General features: G+C 42.4%; 1 protein-coding gene across 1 annotated transcript; it reads right to left on the bottom strand.

Annotated features, from left to right (window-relative positions):
- Positions 1–8,063: 8,063 nt before the first annotated feature.
- SNRPB2 (small nuclear ribonucleoprotein polypeptide B2) lies at positions 8,064–15,883 on the bottom strand. Its single transcript, XM_007451437.1, has 6 exons — positions 15,780–15,883; positions 14,992–15,164; positions 11,238–11,378; positions 10,408–10,458; positions 8,919–9,007; positions 8,064–8,438 (listed from the first exon to the last, which is right to left on the bottom strand). The coding sequence occupies exons 1-6, from the start codon at positions 15,841–15,843 to the stop codon at positions 8,279–8,281; spliced, it is 678 nt and encodes a 225-aa protein (XP_007451499.1). The 5' UTR covers positions 15,844–15,883; the 3' UTR covers positions 8,064–8,278.
- Between the last annotated feature and the right edge of the window lie 2,449 nt (positions 15,884–18,332).

The following is an 18,332-nucleotide window of genomic DNA, read 5'->3' as shown; positions in this document are numbered from 1 at the left end:
TACCATTCCTCTGCTTTCATAACAGCTACTGGGCTCTAGGGGCTATTTAGCATCTGATTTCCCAAAGAGACTCAAACTCTGTGTCTTTTTTACACACAAATGGTATCCAAAATGGTCCACCATTGTTAAAGTCACTTTCACTGTGGTTTACTGTATCAGGAAGACATTGTTGAAAGAACTATGAGAATTTTAAGTCATTTAAAAAATGTTTTTAGTTCAAACCTCATAGTCTTTCAATGTATGAGCAAAGATGTACTAACTGCAGGAGACTGTTGAAGATGTGAGATCTACACCCTTAATACAAATAATTTTGATTTAAACATTTAATAAACATCTGGATTTATATAATAGATAAGTCAAGGATGCTTACATTTACGAATCATTCATGATAGGATTCTTAGGAGTCATGTCTGTTGGGGCAAGCATGGACTGTAACACATCAAGACCCTACTAACGGGGAGTGGTGGGGGGAGAAGGGGTAGGTGGGTTGGGAAAAATGGGACAGGCTTTTTTTCTACCTCCTCTCTCGGAGATTTTTGAAATTCAGTCTCAAAATGCTCATGGCTCATAGACGAGGGAGTAAAGCTGGAGGTTTGTTTCTCCCCGAACCCCCATGCCTGCCTGGCCTGCTTCCGGGCATCTTTCCCATGGGAAGAGGGGCACAGTTACAAGTCATCAAAGTTGAAGGGCTGGGACTTCCCTGGTGGTCCAGTGGTTAAGACTCCATGCTTCCAGTGCAGGGGGTGAGGGTTCAATCCCTGGCTGGGGAATTAAGATCCCGCATGCCACGTGATGCGGCCAAAAAAAAAACACAAAAAAGGACAAAGTTGAAGGGCTAATACCTGTCCCCATCTAGTCAACAAATATTTCCTGAGCACCTGCTATGTGCCAGGCACTGTTGTAGGCACTAGAGACAGCCGTGAATGAAAAAAGATCTGGACCCAAGGGTTTACTTTCTATTGGGAGGAGACAGTAGGTTTCTGCTTGTCATAGGGTGTTTGGGATTTTTTTTCCTCTCATAAGGTGGCCCCCTGCCCCCTCATTATTTCTAGACTAGAGGCCCTGTCAGGCTGCCCTGTCGAACTTGGTTGCTGAATAAAGTTTTAGAGCAGAACCCCCTTTTCTCTCCCCCGAAACACTGTCACCTGACAAAATGAGGGACGAGCATTCAACTTACAAAATAGGTACAGAACAATTTTCCAAGGGATAAACTGGTAAAGCAAAATATAGTACAATGAAAAAGTTTGATTGTTTTAGGGATGTGTGTGTATGTAATAAAGTTTTACTGTTTGGGTGTGTGTGGTGTAGGGGTGGGAGTGGCATGTTCTTTTCAAGGGAGGATCTCTTACACGGCTGACCCTGATGTAGAAGCTCGTGAAATCCAATATCTTCATTATAGACGACGAAGCTGAGACCCAGCACAGGCCAGAGCTGCCTTTCTTAACCACTCCAAGGGTCAGCCAGCGGGATTGTGGTCCAGTGCTGTTTCCATGCATCCACTGTCAACTTAGAATTGGGGTTTTAAATTCTTTATTTCCTGTTTCACTTCAAGGAAGGGATGAATTAGAAATCATTTTTGAAAGCAGAATGCCAGTGCATTTTTTCTTCCTATAATCTAGGGGCCTAAGAGGATCTCTCGGAAAATGAAAGCATCGATCAAAATCCTCTTTATCCTGATCAGGCAGCTGTTTTACAGACTGCGACAGTCTCTAGCCAGCTCTCAACACAGGAGAGTCAAAAGACAATTGCCATTTAAGAGGCACTTTCAGAAATGAAGACTGCCCAAACTCAGATGGCCACACCCTAGGCAGGTCCCCAAAGCAGAGTAAAACGTTGAATAAAGACACATCCGAGCTGTCACAACAACTTAGCCAACTAAGCTGATGCTGACACAAAGCCATTATGGGCCATTTGAAGGTGGAGAACTAAGAAAAGAGATGCCAAGCCTTCTGAGTGCATCCTGGGCAGGCCTGGTATGTCCCAGCATTCTGCAGTGGGCAGAGACCGGGTGAAGACTAGAGGCCTCTTTGTAAAATTTTGCTCACAAATAGGAATTTAAACTTAGAATAACTCAGCAAGCTGTTGTGGCCGGTAGCACACTCGAGTCACCACAGCACATTCGGAGGGTCCAGAGAAGGGCTCTGTCCTGAGCCTACGTCCCTCCTGCTTCTGGATTTTCAGATAGATTCTTTGAGCCTTTAATCCCCAAAAGATTTTTTTTTTCTTTAGTTCCTAAATTAGCTTCTCAGTCTGGGGTTCTTAAAGTGGAGGCTGTGGTTCCTTTAGGGTCTAAAAATGGGCTTTTACAGGGACTTCCCTGGTGGCGCAGTGGTTAAGAATCTGCCTGCCAATGCAGGGGACATGGGTTTGAGCCCTGGTTTGCGAAAATCCCATGTGCCGTGGAGATACTAAGCCCTTGCGCCACACCTGCTGAGCCTGTGCTCTAGAGCCCGTGAGCCACAACTACTGAAGCCAGCATGCCTGGAGCCCATGCTCTGCGGCAAGAGAGGTCACTGCAATGAGGAGCCTGCGCACAGCAATGAAGACACGACGCAGCCAAAAATAAATAAATAAATTTATTTAAAAAATTAATAAATAAAATAAAAATAGGCTTGGGCTTCCCTGGTGGCGCAGTGGTTGAGCGTCCACCTGCCAATGCAGGGGACACAGGTTCGTGCCCCGGTCCAGGAAGATCCCACATGCCGCGGAGCGGCTGGGCCCGTGAGCCATGGCCGCTGAGCCTGTGCGTCCGGAGCCTGTGCTCCGCAACGGGAGAGGCCGCAGCTGTGAGAGGCCCGCGTACCGCGAAAAACAAAGGCTTGGACAAATGGACGGGGTGGAAGCAGCCTCCTCGCCTTGACGTACAAGGCCCTGCATGATCTGGCCCCTCCGCCCCTCTGAGGTCACCTTCTGTCACTCCCCCTCACTGGCTCTGTTCCCGGCACACCAGCCACTTGAAAATGCCAAGCTCATTTCTACTTTAGGCCCTCTAAGCTTATTGCCTGGGATACTTTTCCTCCAGATACTGGTCTTCTGCTCTCTGATAGTCAAGATATCTCCACCGACGGACCGGTTTAACAGAGCCAGTCCCGCACTCCCGCAACCCAATCCGTCCATCACTCGACCAGTGGACCCTGTTCTGATGCACGTTTCACTACCTGACATGCCTGTTTACTTACTTGGTGATTTGTCCCCCTGACACCACAATGAAAACTCCACGAGGTGGGGGCATCCACTGCTCTATCTTTAGCACCAAGAAAAATACTCGGTACTCATAAATAGGTATTCATTGAATGAATGCATGATCCCCGAAATTATATGCTTAGGTGTATACATGCATGTGTACTCTTTTTTTCTGGGGAAAGTCCCTAGGTTTTATCAGGCCTAAAGAGATGTTCATTACACCCCTCAAACTAAGACTCATTGACTAAATGATTAGGGCAGAGACGCTGGGGTCCTGCCACCAAAGCATGGTCTCCAGACCAGCAACTTTAGCATCACTTCATAAAGTCTCTCAGACCCCACCCCAGTCCTGCTAAATAAGAATCGACTTTTTAACAAGATACAAGTGATTCGTATGAACATTAAAGTTTGAGAAGTGCTGCTCGAGGGCAAATCAAATACAGCACAAATTTTTAGCCAGGATTTCACATTCGTCATCAGGTCTTTGCTGGGTACAACATTTTCAAGGGACAAAATGCCTGTTAAGTACCCAAACAAAATACTTTAAGCCTTTAAGTTTAAAATGGAGATGTGAGACTCTCCCAATAGTTTCCATTTTGACGCTATCTTCTATAGACTACCTTTGAAAAATATAATTTGAACTAATAATCTAATCATATAAGCCACTTCATAAAGGTAGAAATCTGCTTTGTTAGTTCTTAACTCTGACTCACGTTGGACTCAATCGGGGAGCTTAAGAAATATTGACGACTGGGTTTCACCTCTAGAGATTGGGATTTAATTGATCTGGGGTGTAGGTTAGGGATGGGTATTTGAAAATATCTCCCAGATGATTCTAATATGCAGCCAAAGTTGAAAGTTAAATTCAAGTTGAAAACTGCTATATTTAATGGATAACAACATCTGCTCCCTCTAGACCCTCCGTGCAACTCCCACAGATCGGTAAGTTAAGGATGGTCAGAAGATCCTAGTTTGATCGAATCTTTTTCAAAATATAGTTAGTAAATGCATGGAGATTAATGGGCCTCGAGAAGAGTAAGTTACAAGGAAGGAGAGGGGAAAGGCTAGAATAAACTCAGTGCTATTGGGTTGCAATCAGAGGTACTGTTGCAAATTCATTATTTTTAGTATAAAAGGTTAGGACAGGCTGAGGAACTGACAGGAGACTAAAGAGACATGACAACTACACTCAACACATGATCCTGGATTGGATTCTCAGGTCATGATTGGGACATCAATCAATAGGATGGGGACTTCCCTGGTGGCACAGTGGTTATGAATCCACCTGCCAATGCAGGGGACATGGGTTCGATCCCCGGTCTGGGAAGATACCACATGCCATGGAGAAACTAAGCCCGTGTGCCACAACTACTGAAGCCTGCACACCCTAGCGCCTGCATGCCACAACTACTGAGCCCACGTGTCGCAACTACTGAGCCCACATGCTGCAACTACTGATGCCCACGCACCTAGAGCCCATGCTCCGCAACAAGAGAAGCCACTGCAATGAGAAGCCCGTGCACCGCAACGAAGAGTAGCCCCCACTCGCCACAACTAGAGAAAGCCCGCGCAGCAGCGCAGACCCAACACAGCCAAAAATAAAATATAATAAAATACAAAAAAATAAATTGGATGAATGTTATTCCTTGATGCTGCTGGTCATCTAGAAGTTATGTGGAAGAGTGGTCTTGTACTTAGGAAATCTACACTGAAGTTTTAAGGGGTAACAAGCGATCAGGTCAACACACTGTCAAGTGGTTCTGCTAGGGCTCAGGGTGGGCCTCCCTGAAATAAGGTATATTGATTATTTTGAATTAGTTACTTAAGAAACCAATGCAAAAGTGACACCCTGACCCTCCTTTCTGTCAACCAGAAGCAGGAAATAAATCTCTCATGTGAAAGATGCACCCCCTGCATCTAGAGGTAGGACACCCCTTTCACCAGAGATAGGGAATTCAGGTCAAGAAGTTTGTATAAACAAACCTTGTTACCCCTTTATTACCTCTGGGGTCGAACTGTTTACATTCTCCACTAATTGAGCACCCCAAACCTAAGTTTCTTTGCTGTGTCACTTCATCTCTATTTTATTGTTTCTTTCTCTAGAAGGTATAAAAGCTGCCTGCTTTGGTCACTACTTAGGCCTCATTTCTATGAGACCTCTGTCTGCATAAATTCAATTTTTTTTCCCCGTTAATCTGTTTTGTATCAATTTCATTATTAGTCCAGCCACAAGAACTCAGGAGGGGTAGAGGGGGAAATTTCTCCTCGACAGTTCAAAAACATGTATGGGAGCTCTGCGTACTATTTCGGCTTTTATATAAATCGGAAAAATTTTCAAAATAAAAAGCTTCCAAAAGTAATCAAATGTCACTCCTTTGCTTGAAATTTTCTTCTAACAGAATGTATGTTCAACACAGATTTGTATGTGAATGTTCAGAGCCACTTTATTCCTAATGGCCCCAAACTGGAAAGAACCCAAATGCCCATCCGCTGGCGGAACAAACTGCTGATCCACACAATAGAGATGAATCTCAAAAGCATCCTAGACAGGGCACAGTCGCAGTGACAGAAAGCAGATGGGTGGCTGGCTGGGGTCGGGATGGGGGGATAGACTGACTGCAAAGGGGCACAAGGCAGCTCTTGTCTTTGAGGGGTGACAGAATGCTCTATATCTTGATTATGACTCAACTTATACAACTGCCAAAACTCATCAACTATTGATAGAGTACTAAGAGTAGCGGGGGCTACGAGCTCTGTAGTTGTGGCTCGCGGGCTCTAAAGCGCAGGCTCAGTAGTTGTGGCACACAGGCTTAGTGGCTCCGCGGCATGTGGGATCTTCCCGGACCAGGGCTCGAACCTGTGTCCCCTCATTGGCAGGCGGGTTCTTAACCACTGCACCACCAGGGAAGTCCTGTGAAACATCTTCTGAGACAAGCTAAGGACAGTCACTGAGAGCAAGCAGTTAGAAAATGTACTAGCAGTTGGCATTGTTGTCAACATGCAAGAGGATGTTTTTCTAGTAACTCAGTTAATACATTTTATGGACATACATGAACTTGACAACTAGGTTAAAAAGTTATTCATAAGAATCAGACTCTGCAGGTGGAAAGTTAAGGGATAAAAATTATTCTGCTTTTTCCTCCTTATGTATGCACAAGAGTGATGTGATAAAAATCGACATAACTCTGAAAGTGGTCTTCCTATAAATATGTATTCCATATATATTCAATACATAAAACAATCTAAATGATAAGGAAAAGTCTTGTTCCAGGAAATATTAAAACAGGAACACAAAAAGTGATTAAGTCACTTCACCATGCACTATACATAAAAAACCGTCCACTTCTATAGACACCTGTGGTTTTGCCAGCAGGGGACTTGAATCCATAGCCTTAGGTAGAAATCAAACACTACAGAAAATGAGCTTTGGAAATATCTGAGCATCAATGTTCAAGTAGCACAAAGAGGCAGTAAGATTAGGATTGGCAACCTTTGCAAGTCAGCCTACTAGTCTTCAAAAAGATTACAGACAAAATCTTTCCTTTGGAGGTCGTTCAATAACGAGGTTAAGAACTGAGCAGGTATTCCTTAGGAACGATCCTGCCTCAAGAGGGTAAGAGCATAAAATGTGAAGTCTAAAGACTGTTTTCCCAGAAAACAGTAAGTACAGTTACTCCTAAATGACCTTTATTCAATTAAAAACTGAATGAAAAGATTTGTGAAATGTCTACTACCAGCAAACACTATGCTCATTTATTTGAATATGAAGATGAATTTAGATCCTGCCCAGGTCCCACCTTCTTCTCACATCCAGGATATCATTTTTATCATTAGTAGAAGAATCATTAAAAAAACTAAACAGGGGGGCTTCCCTGGTGGCGCAGTGGTTGAGAGTCCGCCTGCCGATGCAGGGGACACGAGTTCGTGCCCTGGTCCGGGAAGATCCCACACGCCGCGGAGCGGGTGGGCCCGTGAGCCATGGCCGCTTGAGCCTGCGCGTCCGGAGCCTGTGCTCCGCAACGGGAGAGGCCACAGCAGTGAGAGGCGCGCGTACCACAAAAAAAACCCCACAACTAAACAGGGACTTCCCTGGCGGTCTAGTGGTTAGGACTCAGCACTTCCACTGCAGGGGGTCTGGGTTCGATCCCTGGTCGGAGAACTAAGATCTCCATGTGGTGCGCCCAAAACAAAGAAAAATCCCACAAACAAAAACAAACGAAAAGATGAATTCCAGGATGGCAGTTCATACACATAAAACATTACAGAAAATATAATCAAGTGCTTGATCTAATTCTCCTTTACTTTTATTAAAGTGGTTCAATGTTTCTCTACCATTAGTTACTCCAAAATAACACTAGAAAAGCATCTACCATTAGCTACTCCAAAATAACACAAGAGGGGGCTTCCCTGGTGGCGCAGCGGTTGAGAATCTGCCTGCTAATGCAGGGGACACGGGTTCGAGCCCTGGTCTGGGAGGATCCCATGGAGCAACTAAGCCCGTGAGCCACAACTACTGAGCCTGCGCGTCTGGAGCCTGTGCTCCGCAATAAGAAAGGCCGCGATAGTGAGAGGCCCGCGCACCGCGATGAAGAGTGCCCCCGCTTGCCGCAACTAGAGAAAGCCCTCGCACAGAAACGAAGACCCAACACAGCCCAAAATAAATAAGTAAATAAATAAATTAATTAAAAAAAAAAATTCAGAGAGAACATTTCCCAGCTGTGGTCAGAGGAAGTGCTGACTACTGAATGAATTAAAAAAAAAAAACCAAAACAAAACACAAGGAAAGCATCCTATCATAGTTTTATATACCTTAAGATGTGTTCTAGACTAGCATAAGCATTTGATGATAGGACAGTGGGCCAATAAATGAAATATTATGTACAGAATACAAATAAAAGTTTATTGTACAAAATTAAGGCCTTCACAGTTCATAGTTCACTAAGGCTAAACAAAGACTAGGTAATGTTTTAAATCCTTTACAAAAATTTCACATACACTTTCCCCTACCCCCAACTATTAAAGTGGCCTGACCAAATGTTATCAAAACGAAAACTATACATAACACCAAGTCCTTTAAAGGCAGCTATCCCAAATCTTATTTCTTGGCATAGGTGATCTTCATGGCATGGGACGGTGTGATCTTAAATCCCTGTAAAGCATCCCTGGCAGCTCCAGCCTGTCCATCATTTTCAAATTCAACAAAAGCAATGTCATGCCTCCCAGGTACCAAACGTACTTCCTTGAAACCAGGGAACCTATAAAGAATTAAAACAATTTTTACATATGTAAACAATTTATATACATGTAAATACAGAGATGACATCAAATACGTAAATGTCTGTGTTTAAATTTGGTAAGCAACTTTCTGATATGAGTCCAGGAAAAGTATCATATCCCAGCAAGAATCCTGAGTGGGATGAAAGAGCCTAAATTATAATTAATACCATGAAAAAAACTGCAGGAATAATGTAAGCTAATTCTGTTTTTGTCATTTCATCAAAGCTTTGTTTCCTGTTTTACTCATCAACTAGAATTAATAATTCAAATATTACAGGTAATTCAGCTTTTTATTTGCTAAATCTGCAGACTGGCTTCAATTTATGATTACTCCTGGAACAACTCAATGAAGGTGTAAGGAATTACTGTGTGATATACAAACGGATTCAACCCAGGGAAGTGCTATCTGTCCTGTCAGGAGACTCTCAGAACACAGACTTGTTTATGAAAACACTTACTGATTAAACAGCATGGATAACATCATCTCATTAGTCTCTTCTGGTAAATTATTAAGGAATAAAATATAGTTTGGAGGGTAATCAGGGACCTATTAAAAAGAAAAGGCAAAGTTAGTTTGTAAATATAAAAGGTACAGTAAACCATTTGGCTCTTACATTAAAATCTAAACTTCAGAAAACTACATTCCACCGTTTAAGGCTGGTGAAATCTTACTACATCAAACACTAAAGCTGAGAAACAGTGACACCAGAGAAATAAGCAAAAACCTAACAGTAACCAAACACGGTAGACATTCAAGTCACTTAATAAATATCTGGAAGATTACAAATCTTACTAACAGTTTTTAAGTATTTAATTAACGGTATTTAAAACAATATTTAAGTTTTAAGCATCTGGAGGTCAGCTGGAACAGGAGGATTCTGTCATCTGGATTATATAACCGATCCTAACAAACCAGAGAAGGCATCGGTGTCCCCCATCCTCAGCTGCTTAACCCGCAGATATTCAATCCTCTGCGCTATCGCTTACTACCTCCCAGTGTGTGAGAAAATCTGGAAATAGAAAGATTTCCACTTAGAACCACTGCTTGGCAATTTTTAAATGTTTTTTTTTTTCCCCGAGAAAATGAGATATACATGGCATCTAGTTACATACAAGTAAGTGGATACAGACACTGTTATGGGGAACTATAGGGAAAGGTCTTTATATGTAAGAGCCTCTGTCTTCAGGCTAATTTCATGGAAGAAAAAAGATGAAATGTAAAGAACAACTTAGGGCTTAGAGAATTAAGTGCTGGCATTTGTGAACTGGACTGTAATTGTTGAAAGACTTCAAAAGAGTAGACAATGCAAGAAAATGCAAATAACTTAAAATCAGAGGAGGAAAACCTCAGTGGTGCAAGGAATTCCCTGGATGTAAGGATCCTGTCAGACCCTAGCACCCAAGGGACTAATCGGGAAACCATTAGTACATAACTCAGGCTTTCTTTTTGAGGCCTTTATTGGGAAGCTTAGGTAAAGAGTTTCTAAAACTCTTTGGTAAAGAGTTTCCTGATAAGTCTATATCAGGAGACTTAAATATATATGTGCTGAGGAAATAAGAGCAAAGGCAACTGTAAAACAACTTTGCTCTATGAGAAAAGATGGGTTAGTGCTTCAGCCAATGGGAATGGATACCAAGCCACAAGCCTGGAAAGCTCTGGGCCATGTACTGTGCGGTAAACAACCAGTTTGCTCCTTGACCTCATAGAGCTTAGAATCTATCGTTTTGATTCTGTCATTGACTCACCATGGGAAGCAAGGAATAAAGTCAGGTTTTGTTTTCTCCCTCTTAAAGAAAATTAAAACGTTTTGATGAGTGAGTTTCCACATTATTGTGGCTTATACATAGAATCATTTTCAGTTTTTGGAGACATGCACGTTGTTGTAATTATTGTTATTGTTTTGTAATTTTATTTTAAAGTAAGTATCACATGGAAAAAAATATTACCTGAGGATTTGGTGCTGCATTTCCTTGGGTATTAGCTGAATTTGGTGTTCCCTAACCCAAAGAAATAGAGAAACAGTTAACATTTCCAACCCCTCTAAAAAAGCAGCAGGTATTTATATTTTAAATGACTTCATAAAAATAAGATTAACAAACAGATTTTTAAATCTATTTACTTTCACTGAGACTTTACATCTTAAAACTCTGACTCAAACATTTATGTATTTAACTTGTCAAATGTTTTTGAAAGGTCTATATCATAAAGTTCAACCTCTAAGCTTTAAAATTATGGAGAAATATAAGGACCAGTCTTTCTCTTTTTTTAAAAACAACTAGAAAAAAGTCAAGCATTATACTTAGTACAACTGATTTCTAATCACTTTCAATCCCAAAGTAACTACTTTTTGGATGATAATTTCATCTTTATCTGGTATTTTAAATTAGATTTTGAATTCCTGAACTGTTCAAAGAAAGCAGCTTTCAGTGGCATACTCATGATTAAAGATAACATCTACAGTATTATTTATACACAGAACTTGAAAAATAAGCCAATAGAAATTAACAAATTTTGGAGAATGATGGAACTAAATGTCATGCAAATTCAAAAAAACCTCTTCAATATAAATCTGCATATGTAAAGGTTTATATTTTAATCTGTTGCTTAAACACAAATATTGGAATTTCAGAATTCAACCATTCCAGCTTCTTAAAAATCTACCTTTAAACACACACATGTGCACATGCGTGCCTCAAAGATCACCCCTCAAATAGAAGACAGGTATCTCTATCAAATTTTTAACACCAAAAAAAAAATGAACTTTTGCCCATCTTACCTGACCAGGTTTTTTGTTCATGGTTGTTGCAGTCTGTTCCACAGTTTTGGCTTTTTTCTTTTCTTTTTTCTTTTCTTTGTCAGCAAAAGTGCCACGCATTTTAGATATTATATCAGAATCTGTTTTTGCATACTGGATTCGCTGTTTTAATTATTTGAGAACAAGTTACTTTTCATCATGCTGAAGGCTGTTTCTACGCTTGTCATTAATATTTCAAATTTCATTATGCAAATACAAGCTAATTTTAAACACATACTTAAGGAAATCAATCAAATATACTGAGCACCAAATGAAAATAAATTGTGACCCATGATTCACAACTGGGCCAAAGTTAGATTCAACTGTGTTTATTATAAGAAAAAACCATAGATTTTCATATGAGAAAAACAGGACTGAAATATCTACACCACTGCCCCTCTCCATTTAAAAGAACAGAGAAAACGGCATTGGAAAGCTGTCTATCCCTTACAGGGACACATAGAGGGTCCATATATGCATGGAATTTATTACTTCCAAAGTTAAAGTACCAAAGATTGAGAATGACTTTCCCTTGAATCTGGTCTATTATTTTTAAATGAAATGACTAACAGTGGCATCCACTTAAATTTAAAAAGCTTTGAAAGGAAAAAGATGGCATCACAGCTAGTGCAGCCAGGTCACTTGCATGAGTAATACGCCACAGCCAGCAGGCACAGCACACACGACTGAACAAGTGTTCAGAAACACTGGTCTAGGACAGCATTTCATGAACTTTAATGTGCATCCAATTACCTGGAGAGCAGATCCTGATGCAGGGGGGTCTGGTGAGGCCTGAGATTCTGCACTTCTAACAAGCACAAAGGGGATGGTGGGGCCCACACTTTTAGCAGTATGGCCCTGGCCTAAAGCATTATCGCATAGCTGAATGTTCGGGGGAACCGAGGTGGGGCGGCAGGCCTCCCACGATACCTCAGTCCCTGAGGCTTCCTCTGGCTGCTGGACCATGGCTGCTCCAAGTGGACTTAGCCTGCGAGCAACTCTGCTAGTCTTGCATGTCATCATCTAACCAAAAGAAATAGTTTGGGATCAACTCTGACTTGCTCCCAGGGATTCCCTCCCAACTCCCTTCTTCCTGACCTGAACAGATCTTGGGTGATCCTGTATTTGTCCCTATGACCTGTGAGAATTTCTGACCTCAGCCCGCGCTCTTAGCTGGCTACAGCAGCAGTTCTCAACCAGAGGAGAATCTGCCCACGAGGAGACAGCTGGCACTGCTGACTGGAGACACTGTGTATTGTCACGCTAAGAGGGCAGAGGCCAGAGATGCTGCTAAACACTCTTCCATGAACAATACAGCCCCAACAATAAAAAAGTATTCAGTTCAAAAAAGGCAAAAGTGCCAGTGTTGAAAACCGTGGTCTAGACTAAATACTGGTCAGGGATAAAAGTCCACCCACAGCTGAGACAAGGTGCAAGATTTACACTTATACCAAAGGTTTCATGACAGAAGTCCTTAGGAAGACGGTTCTACTTTACTGAGGTATTTTTGGAATTAAATAACCAAATGCCCTCGAATCACAGAGAATAATTTTGCTCTGAGTTCCAAGTTATAGAAAATTTTGTTCATTTCTGATCTGGTGTGTTGGCAACTGAAACCACCTAAGTAAGTATAAACAAGACAGCTCAAGGAACATTCTTTTCTTTCTTCCAGGATATGGGAGATTTGGCAGTATCTACTACTTTCCTGAAGGCAGAGAACAGATCTCCTAAAATACCTTCAATATGAGATCAGTCTAATGGGCTTTCTCCATTGATTTTAAATAATTAGCTGGCAAGGTGAGGCCAGTGCCAAACGGAGCAAACAATTTCCAGCTTTCCTGGATCTCAGTCACAGGCACATGCAAACTTGTCATCCCAACTTAGCAAAACAGCCCTAAAACCCTCTACGAGAAGAAACTGTTCCTTCATACTAATGTAATTGTAGATTTAAACTAAAACCCAGTCTTATGCTACTGCCAACTGAGATCTCACTTATACTCGTTCTTTACACTACTGAGAAAGATAAACTGGTCTCAGGAAATGCCAATTTACTGAAAATTGGGGTATGCAGGTACTATCCCCCAGTTTTCTGCAATAGGACTTTCCACATATATGGTGCCCAGTCAGGTGGGAAATGATGGGAAAAGGAAAGCTGGACGGAGGACGGGAAGAAAATGTGCTCCAGTAACAGACAAAGAGCGCTCAGTCCTGAATTAACAGCGTGGTACCAAAGTCCTCAGACTACTGACCACAGCCAACACTGCCTGATGTTGTACGTTAGGTCTTCTTGAGACACAGCACACTCATCGATCTGCACACCTTCTGTGGCTGCTTCTCTGGCCCTAAAGGCAAAGTTAAGTAGCTGCAAAAGAGATTATCTGGCTCATAAAGTCTAAAATATTTACTATCTGGCCCTTTTACAGATAGTGTGCTGAATCCTAGTTTAGGGGGAAAAAAAATCACAATATTTGGTGTCCAGCAGATTAGCTTTCAAGTCCTGATGATGCCACTGGGGACAGTAACATAAGCTTTCTGTGCCTGATTCTTCATTTGTAAAAAAAAAAAAAAAAAAAAAAAAAAGGGATCAGATGAGAGGTCTGCACTACAGATTATGGGCCAAATCCAGCCCATGGCCTGATTTTGTATGGCTTATTAGTTAAGTACTTTTTTCTTTCCTTTTCTTTTTTTTTTAAACACAATTTTTAAAGGATTGCTTAAAAAAACCACACACACACACACAAGAATATGCAATAGAAACCGTATGTGGCCCACAAAGCCTAAAATATTTATTATCTGGTCCTTTATAGAGTTTTTACTCGCTTCTGAATTAGACCAAAGAATATCCAGTTTGTTTATTATTATTATTATTTTTTAACAGGTGAAAGTGAACATGAGCACAGAGCCAGTTAATGGCAGAACTAGAATGAGAACATGGGTCCTTGAATCTCTGGGCCTTGGCTCTTTCCCCAACATCCCTTCCCATCACATTCCAGTTCCAGAAGAAAAGCACTGAAATCCACACCCAAGGTACTACGTACCCATTCACACACCTAGAGCCCCTTGCTATATACACTGTCTCCACCCTGATCCAATCCCCTACCATCTCTGACTTAATACCAATGCCTCCTGAGTTCCCTACTTCCATTCAGCCCTTCCCACAATCCAATCTTCATCCAGCAGCTAAATGTGAAATCTCATGTCACTCCTGAGTTTAAAACTTTCCACGTGTGACTATTTCATTTCCATTCATTGTTATTCATTAATAAAACCTATGACTTTACATCTATGAACTGTCCTCAGATCAGTGCTTTGACTGCATAGCTTCTGACACGCAGTATTTCACTATGCTACTTTTTGAAACTTCAGACTGGATTCCCTCTTTGACCCATGATTTTTGTTTTGTGTTGTTTTACAAGTTTACAGAGGTTTCTTTTTAATCTTCTGAGTAATTATTAATTTCTAGTTCTTTTGAGATGAGAATATTGCCTATACTGCCATTGTTTTTAAAATATTCTACAGCTCAATGTATTTTGTTTTTGCCTATTTGAACTATCATAAATCAAGAAGTAAATTATAAGCTCTACTACTGTGTTTCTATAAAAATAAATACATAAATAAAATAAACCCAAACTCACTCTTAACTGAAGGCAAAAAGCAATAGCCATATTTTCAAGGGTATATTTACAAATCTATCATACCATTAATAGCGATTAATGCCAAAATAAGAATGATTTACCATCGGTTTGCCATAAAATGGAAATCCTTGTAACTGTCTCAAGGCATTTGTGGATGAGCCCAGTTCCTTAAATATAACAAAAGCTTGCCCCCTCATCTTCATGGTCTTTAAAGCCACAATATCTACGACGTGGCCAAACTGAGAAAACAGGGCATACAGCGATCTCTTCAATTCTGCACAAAATTGGAGAGGAAAGCAGTTATTTGTGAATGAAACTAGGACAAAATTCTTCATAAAATGACACGGCACTGAGTGCCCTCCCATTTATTTATACAAAGTTACATATTTTAATAAAAACATCATACTAGGGGCTTCCCTGGTGGCGCAGTGGTTGAGAGTCCGCCTGCCGATGCAGGGGACACGGGTTCGTGCCCCGGTCCGGGGGGATCCCACATGCCGCGGAGTGGCTGGGCCCGTGAGCCATGGCCGCTGAGCCTGTGCTCCCGGAGCCTGTGCTCCGCAGCGGGAGAGGCCACGGCGGTGAGAGGCCCGCGTACCGCAAAAAAAAAAAAAAAAAAAAAAAAAAAAAAAAAAATCATACTATTCCCATTAGCGGTCTAATTTTAAGTTTTTGAAACCATTTATCTATGAGTGAAAACAGATTCAACACATTTTCAGCCCCTACCTATTTTTATCTTTAAAAAGCCTTAAAATCCTTACACAATAGGGATAAAACATTATTTCAGGCACTGAGAAAGATGACTAGATGAGAATTTTTGAAGCTGTATAATTTTTAAGATGGTAGTAAGCAAACACACTTTAGGTTTTTTTTTTTTAAAAGCACTTACCTTCTTTTTTAATTTTGTCATTCATATTGTTGATATAAATTGTGTGATTTGGTCTGATATCCATGTTGTGGGTTAAACTGTTCAAACAGCCTAAAGAGACAGTAAATATTCTGTTATTAAACAGGGAGGATTCATTCATATGATAGTATGGCATTAAGGACACAGCACAAGGGTACTAACTTTTCAATTCTTTCAACCCCCAATGTCAGAAAATATCAGTTTGGCAGTAGTCTTTAAAATCTCTGAGGACTTCCTAGCCCTCTTTTTTAAAGAAAAGGAGAACAGTTCTCAGGCTGAAAACTTGGTGGGGCACTATTATCTAGTCAGATTTTAATAACATTCTTTTATTCCACACATTTATTTATTTTTATACTTATCTTTCACTTATGACAAGTGATACTGTTCTCCCATCTACCTAATAACTTTTCTATTTTAACAAAATTTAAAAACTGAGATTTGAAGAAAAATGAAAAAAGAAACTAGCAAATGTATATCCAGTAAAAATCATAAAGATAGAACATTAATGGACTTCCCTGGTGGCACAGTGGTTAAGAATCCGCCTGCCAATGCAGGGGACACGGGTTTGAGCCCTGGTCCGGGAAGATCCCACATGCCGTGGAGCAATTAAACGCTTGCGCCACAACTACTGAGCCTGTGCTCTAGAGACCGCTAGCCACAACTACTGAGCCCACATGCCACAGCTACTGAAGCCCGCGTGCCAAGAGCCAGGGCTCCGCAACAAGAGAAGCCACCACAATGAAAGGCCCACGCACCACAACAAAGAGTAGTCCCCGCTGGCCACAACTAGAGAAAGCCTGCATGCAGCAAAGACGACGCAACGCAGCTAAAAATAAATAAATAAGTACATTTATTAAAAAAAAAAAAAAAAAAAAAGAACATAAATGAAGTTTGCCAAGAACTCTTTCATGGATACTCTTACAAAGCCCTTTCATACTATTACTTAATTTATCACCAACAGCCTTCACTCCAAAGTCACCTCTAATGGACTTGAGAGACTGCAGCGGTACCGCCTGATGGTTAAGAGCTCAGATTCTAGAGCCAGCTGGATCTGAATTCAAATCTGTCTGTGCTTCTTACTAGCTGCTTGACTGAGGGCAAGTTCTAATCTCCCAGGTCCAAATCTGTAACACGGGGATGGTAACAGAATCTACCCAGTAGAGCTAGAAAGGATAAATGAGGTAAAGTTCTAGCAGCTCTGGAATCAGAAGCACTTCGAGCAGCTGTTATTAATGTCTTTTACAGGTTAATGCAAGTCGTTGCCCACAGTTACATAGCTGATAAGCAGGAGGCCTGAAAATTCAGCCCGTGTTTTGTCTCTTGCACTTTTCTTTCACACCCACCACACTATTTCATTTTTCCCCACTGTTTTAGTTGCAAATTGTGGCCTTGCTTTATTTCCTCGGTGCCCCGCATATTTCTTCGTTCCATGAACATTTACACCCACAGTATGTGCACAGCATAGGATGACTGACAAGGAAAGAGCCCACAGACAAGGACTGTACTTGTGCGGGTAACAGGGGAAAGGTAACGCTTCTCAGAGGCTTGCGACGCCCTAAACTGAAACCTGGGGGACTGGGGTCGCGAACGACGACGAGAGGGAAGTGACAAGGATCAAACTGAAGGCAGAAAGATCAGGGGGGAAGTTCTCGCTTTATCTCACGCGAGGTTTGATGGTGGCCTGGACTGCTGGGGTACCGGGAGTCGCCTCCCGGATCCAAAAGGGAGCCTCTGGCAAGCACTTGAAGGCTCAGAGCGAGCTGTAAACGACTCGCACCAGCGAAAGAACACCAGTTATCCATAACTTCATATGCGCGAGGGTCCCCGCCTCTCCAGACCCAGGTACATTCGCCCACGGCCCCGGCCCGAAGCCCCAGGAAGCGGCCACACGATCCCCGGCTCCGACCCGTCCCGCCAGAGACAAGGTTCCTAAGTCCAGGGCCTCGCCAGACCCGAGCGTCAGTTTCCATGCCTCCCTCGCTTCCTCGCCGACCCTCCGCGAATACGTTCCGGCCCAGACGCCGCGCCCTGCCCACCCCCAGCTCCCGCAGGAGAGCGTATGGCCGAGGGGCAACCCGCAGCCGGGAAAGCGGCTCCAAGCTGGGCCCGTGAGCCATGGACGCTGAGCCTGCCCGTCCGGAGCCTGTGCTCCGCAACGGGAGAGGCCACAACAGTGAGGGGCCCGCGTACCGAAAACAAACAAACAAAAAAGAATATAGCGCTAAAGAATAAAGCGCTCCAACTCACCGGAGGCGTCCGCGGCGTCCCGTACGAATCCCAAGCCGGAAGCCAGAAGCCGGAAGCCGAAGGCCGGAAGCCGAGCCAGGCACCGGAAGTGACGCTACCAGGCGCCTCAATCGAGGGCCGACGAGTCAAGAAGCCGAGCCCGGAGTGGATCGATGCCCCGCGGTCTCCAAAGCAGCAGTTAAGAATCCCTCCGCGCATGCGCATACATGGCGGGCGGAGAGAGCAGGTGCAAAGGGGAGCCGAGAAAAGGGAAGGAAGCATGTGGGAATCCTGTGGGGTTAAACTGGA

This window comes from Lipotes vexillifer, unplaced genomic scaffold (assembly GCF_000442215.2).
Source record: "Lipotes vexillifer unplaced genomic scaffold, Lipotes_vexillifer_v1.1 scaffold670, whole genome shotgun sequence".
Classification (NCBI taxonomy): domain Eukaryota; kingdom Metazoa; phylum Chordata; class Mammalia; order Artiodactyla; family Lipotidae; genus Lipotes; species Lipotes vexillifer.
This window is presented reverse-complemented; position numbering and strand designations above follow the sequence as displayed.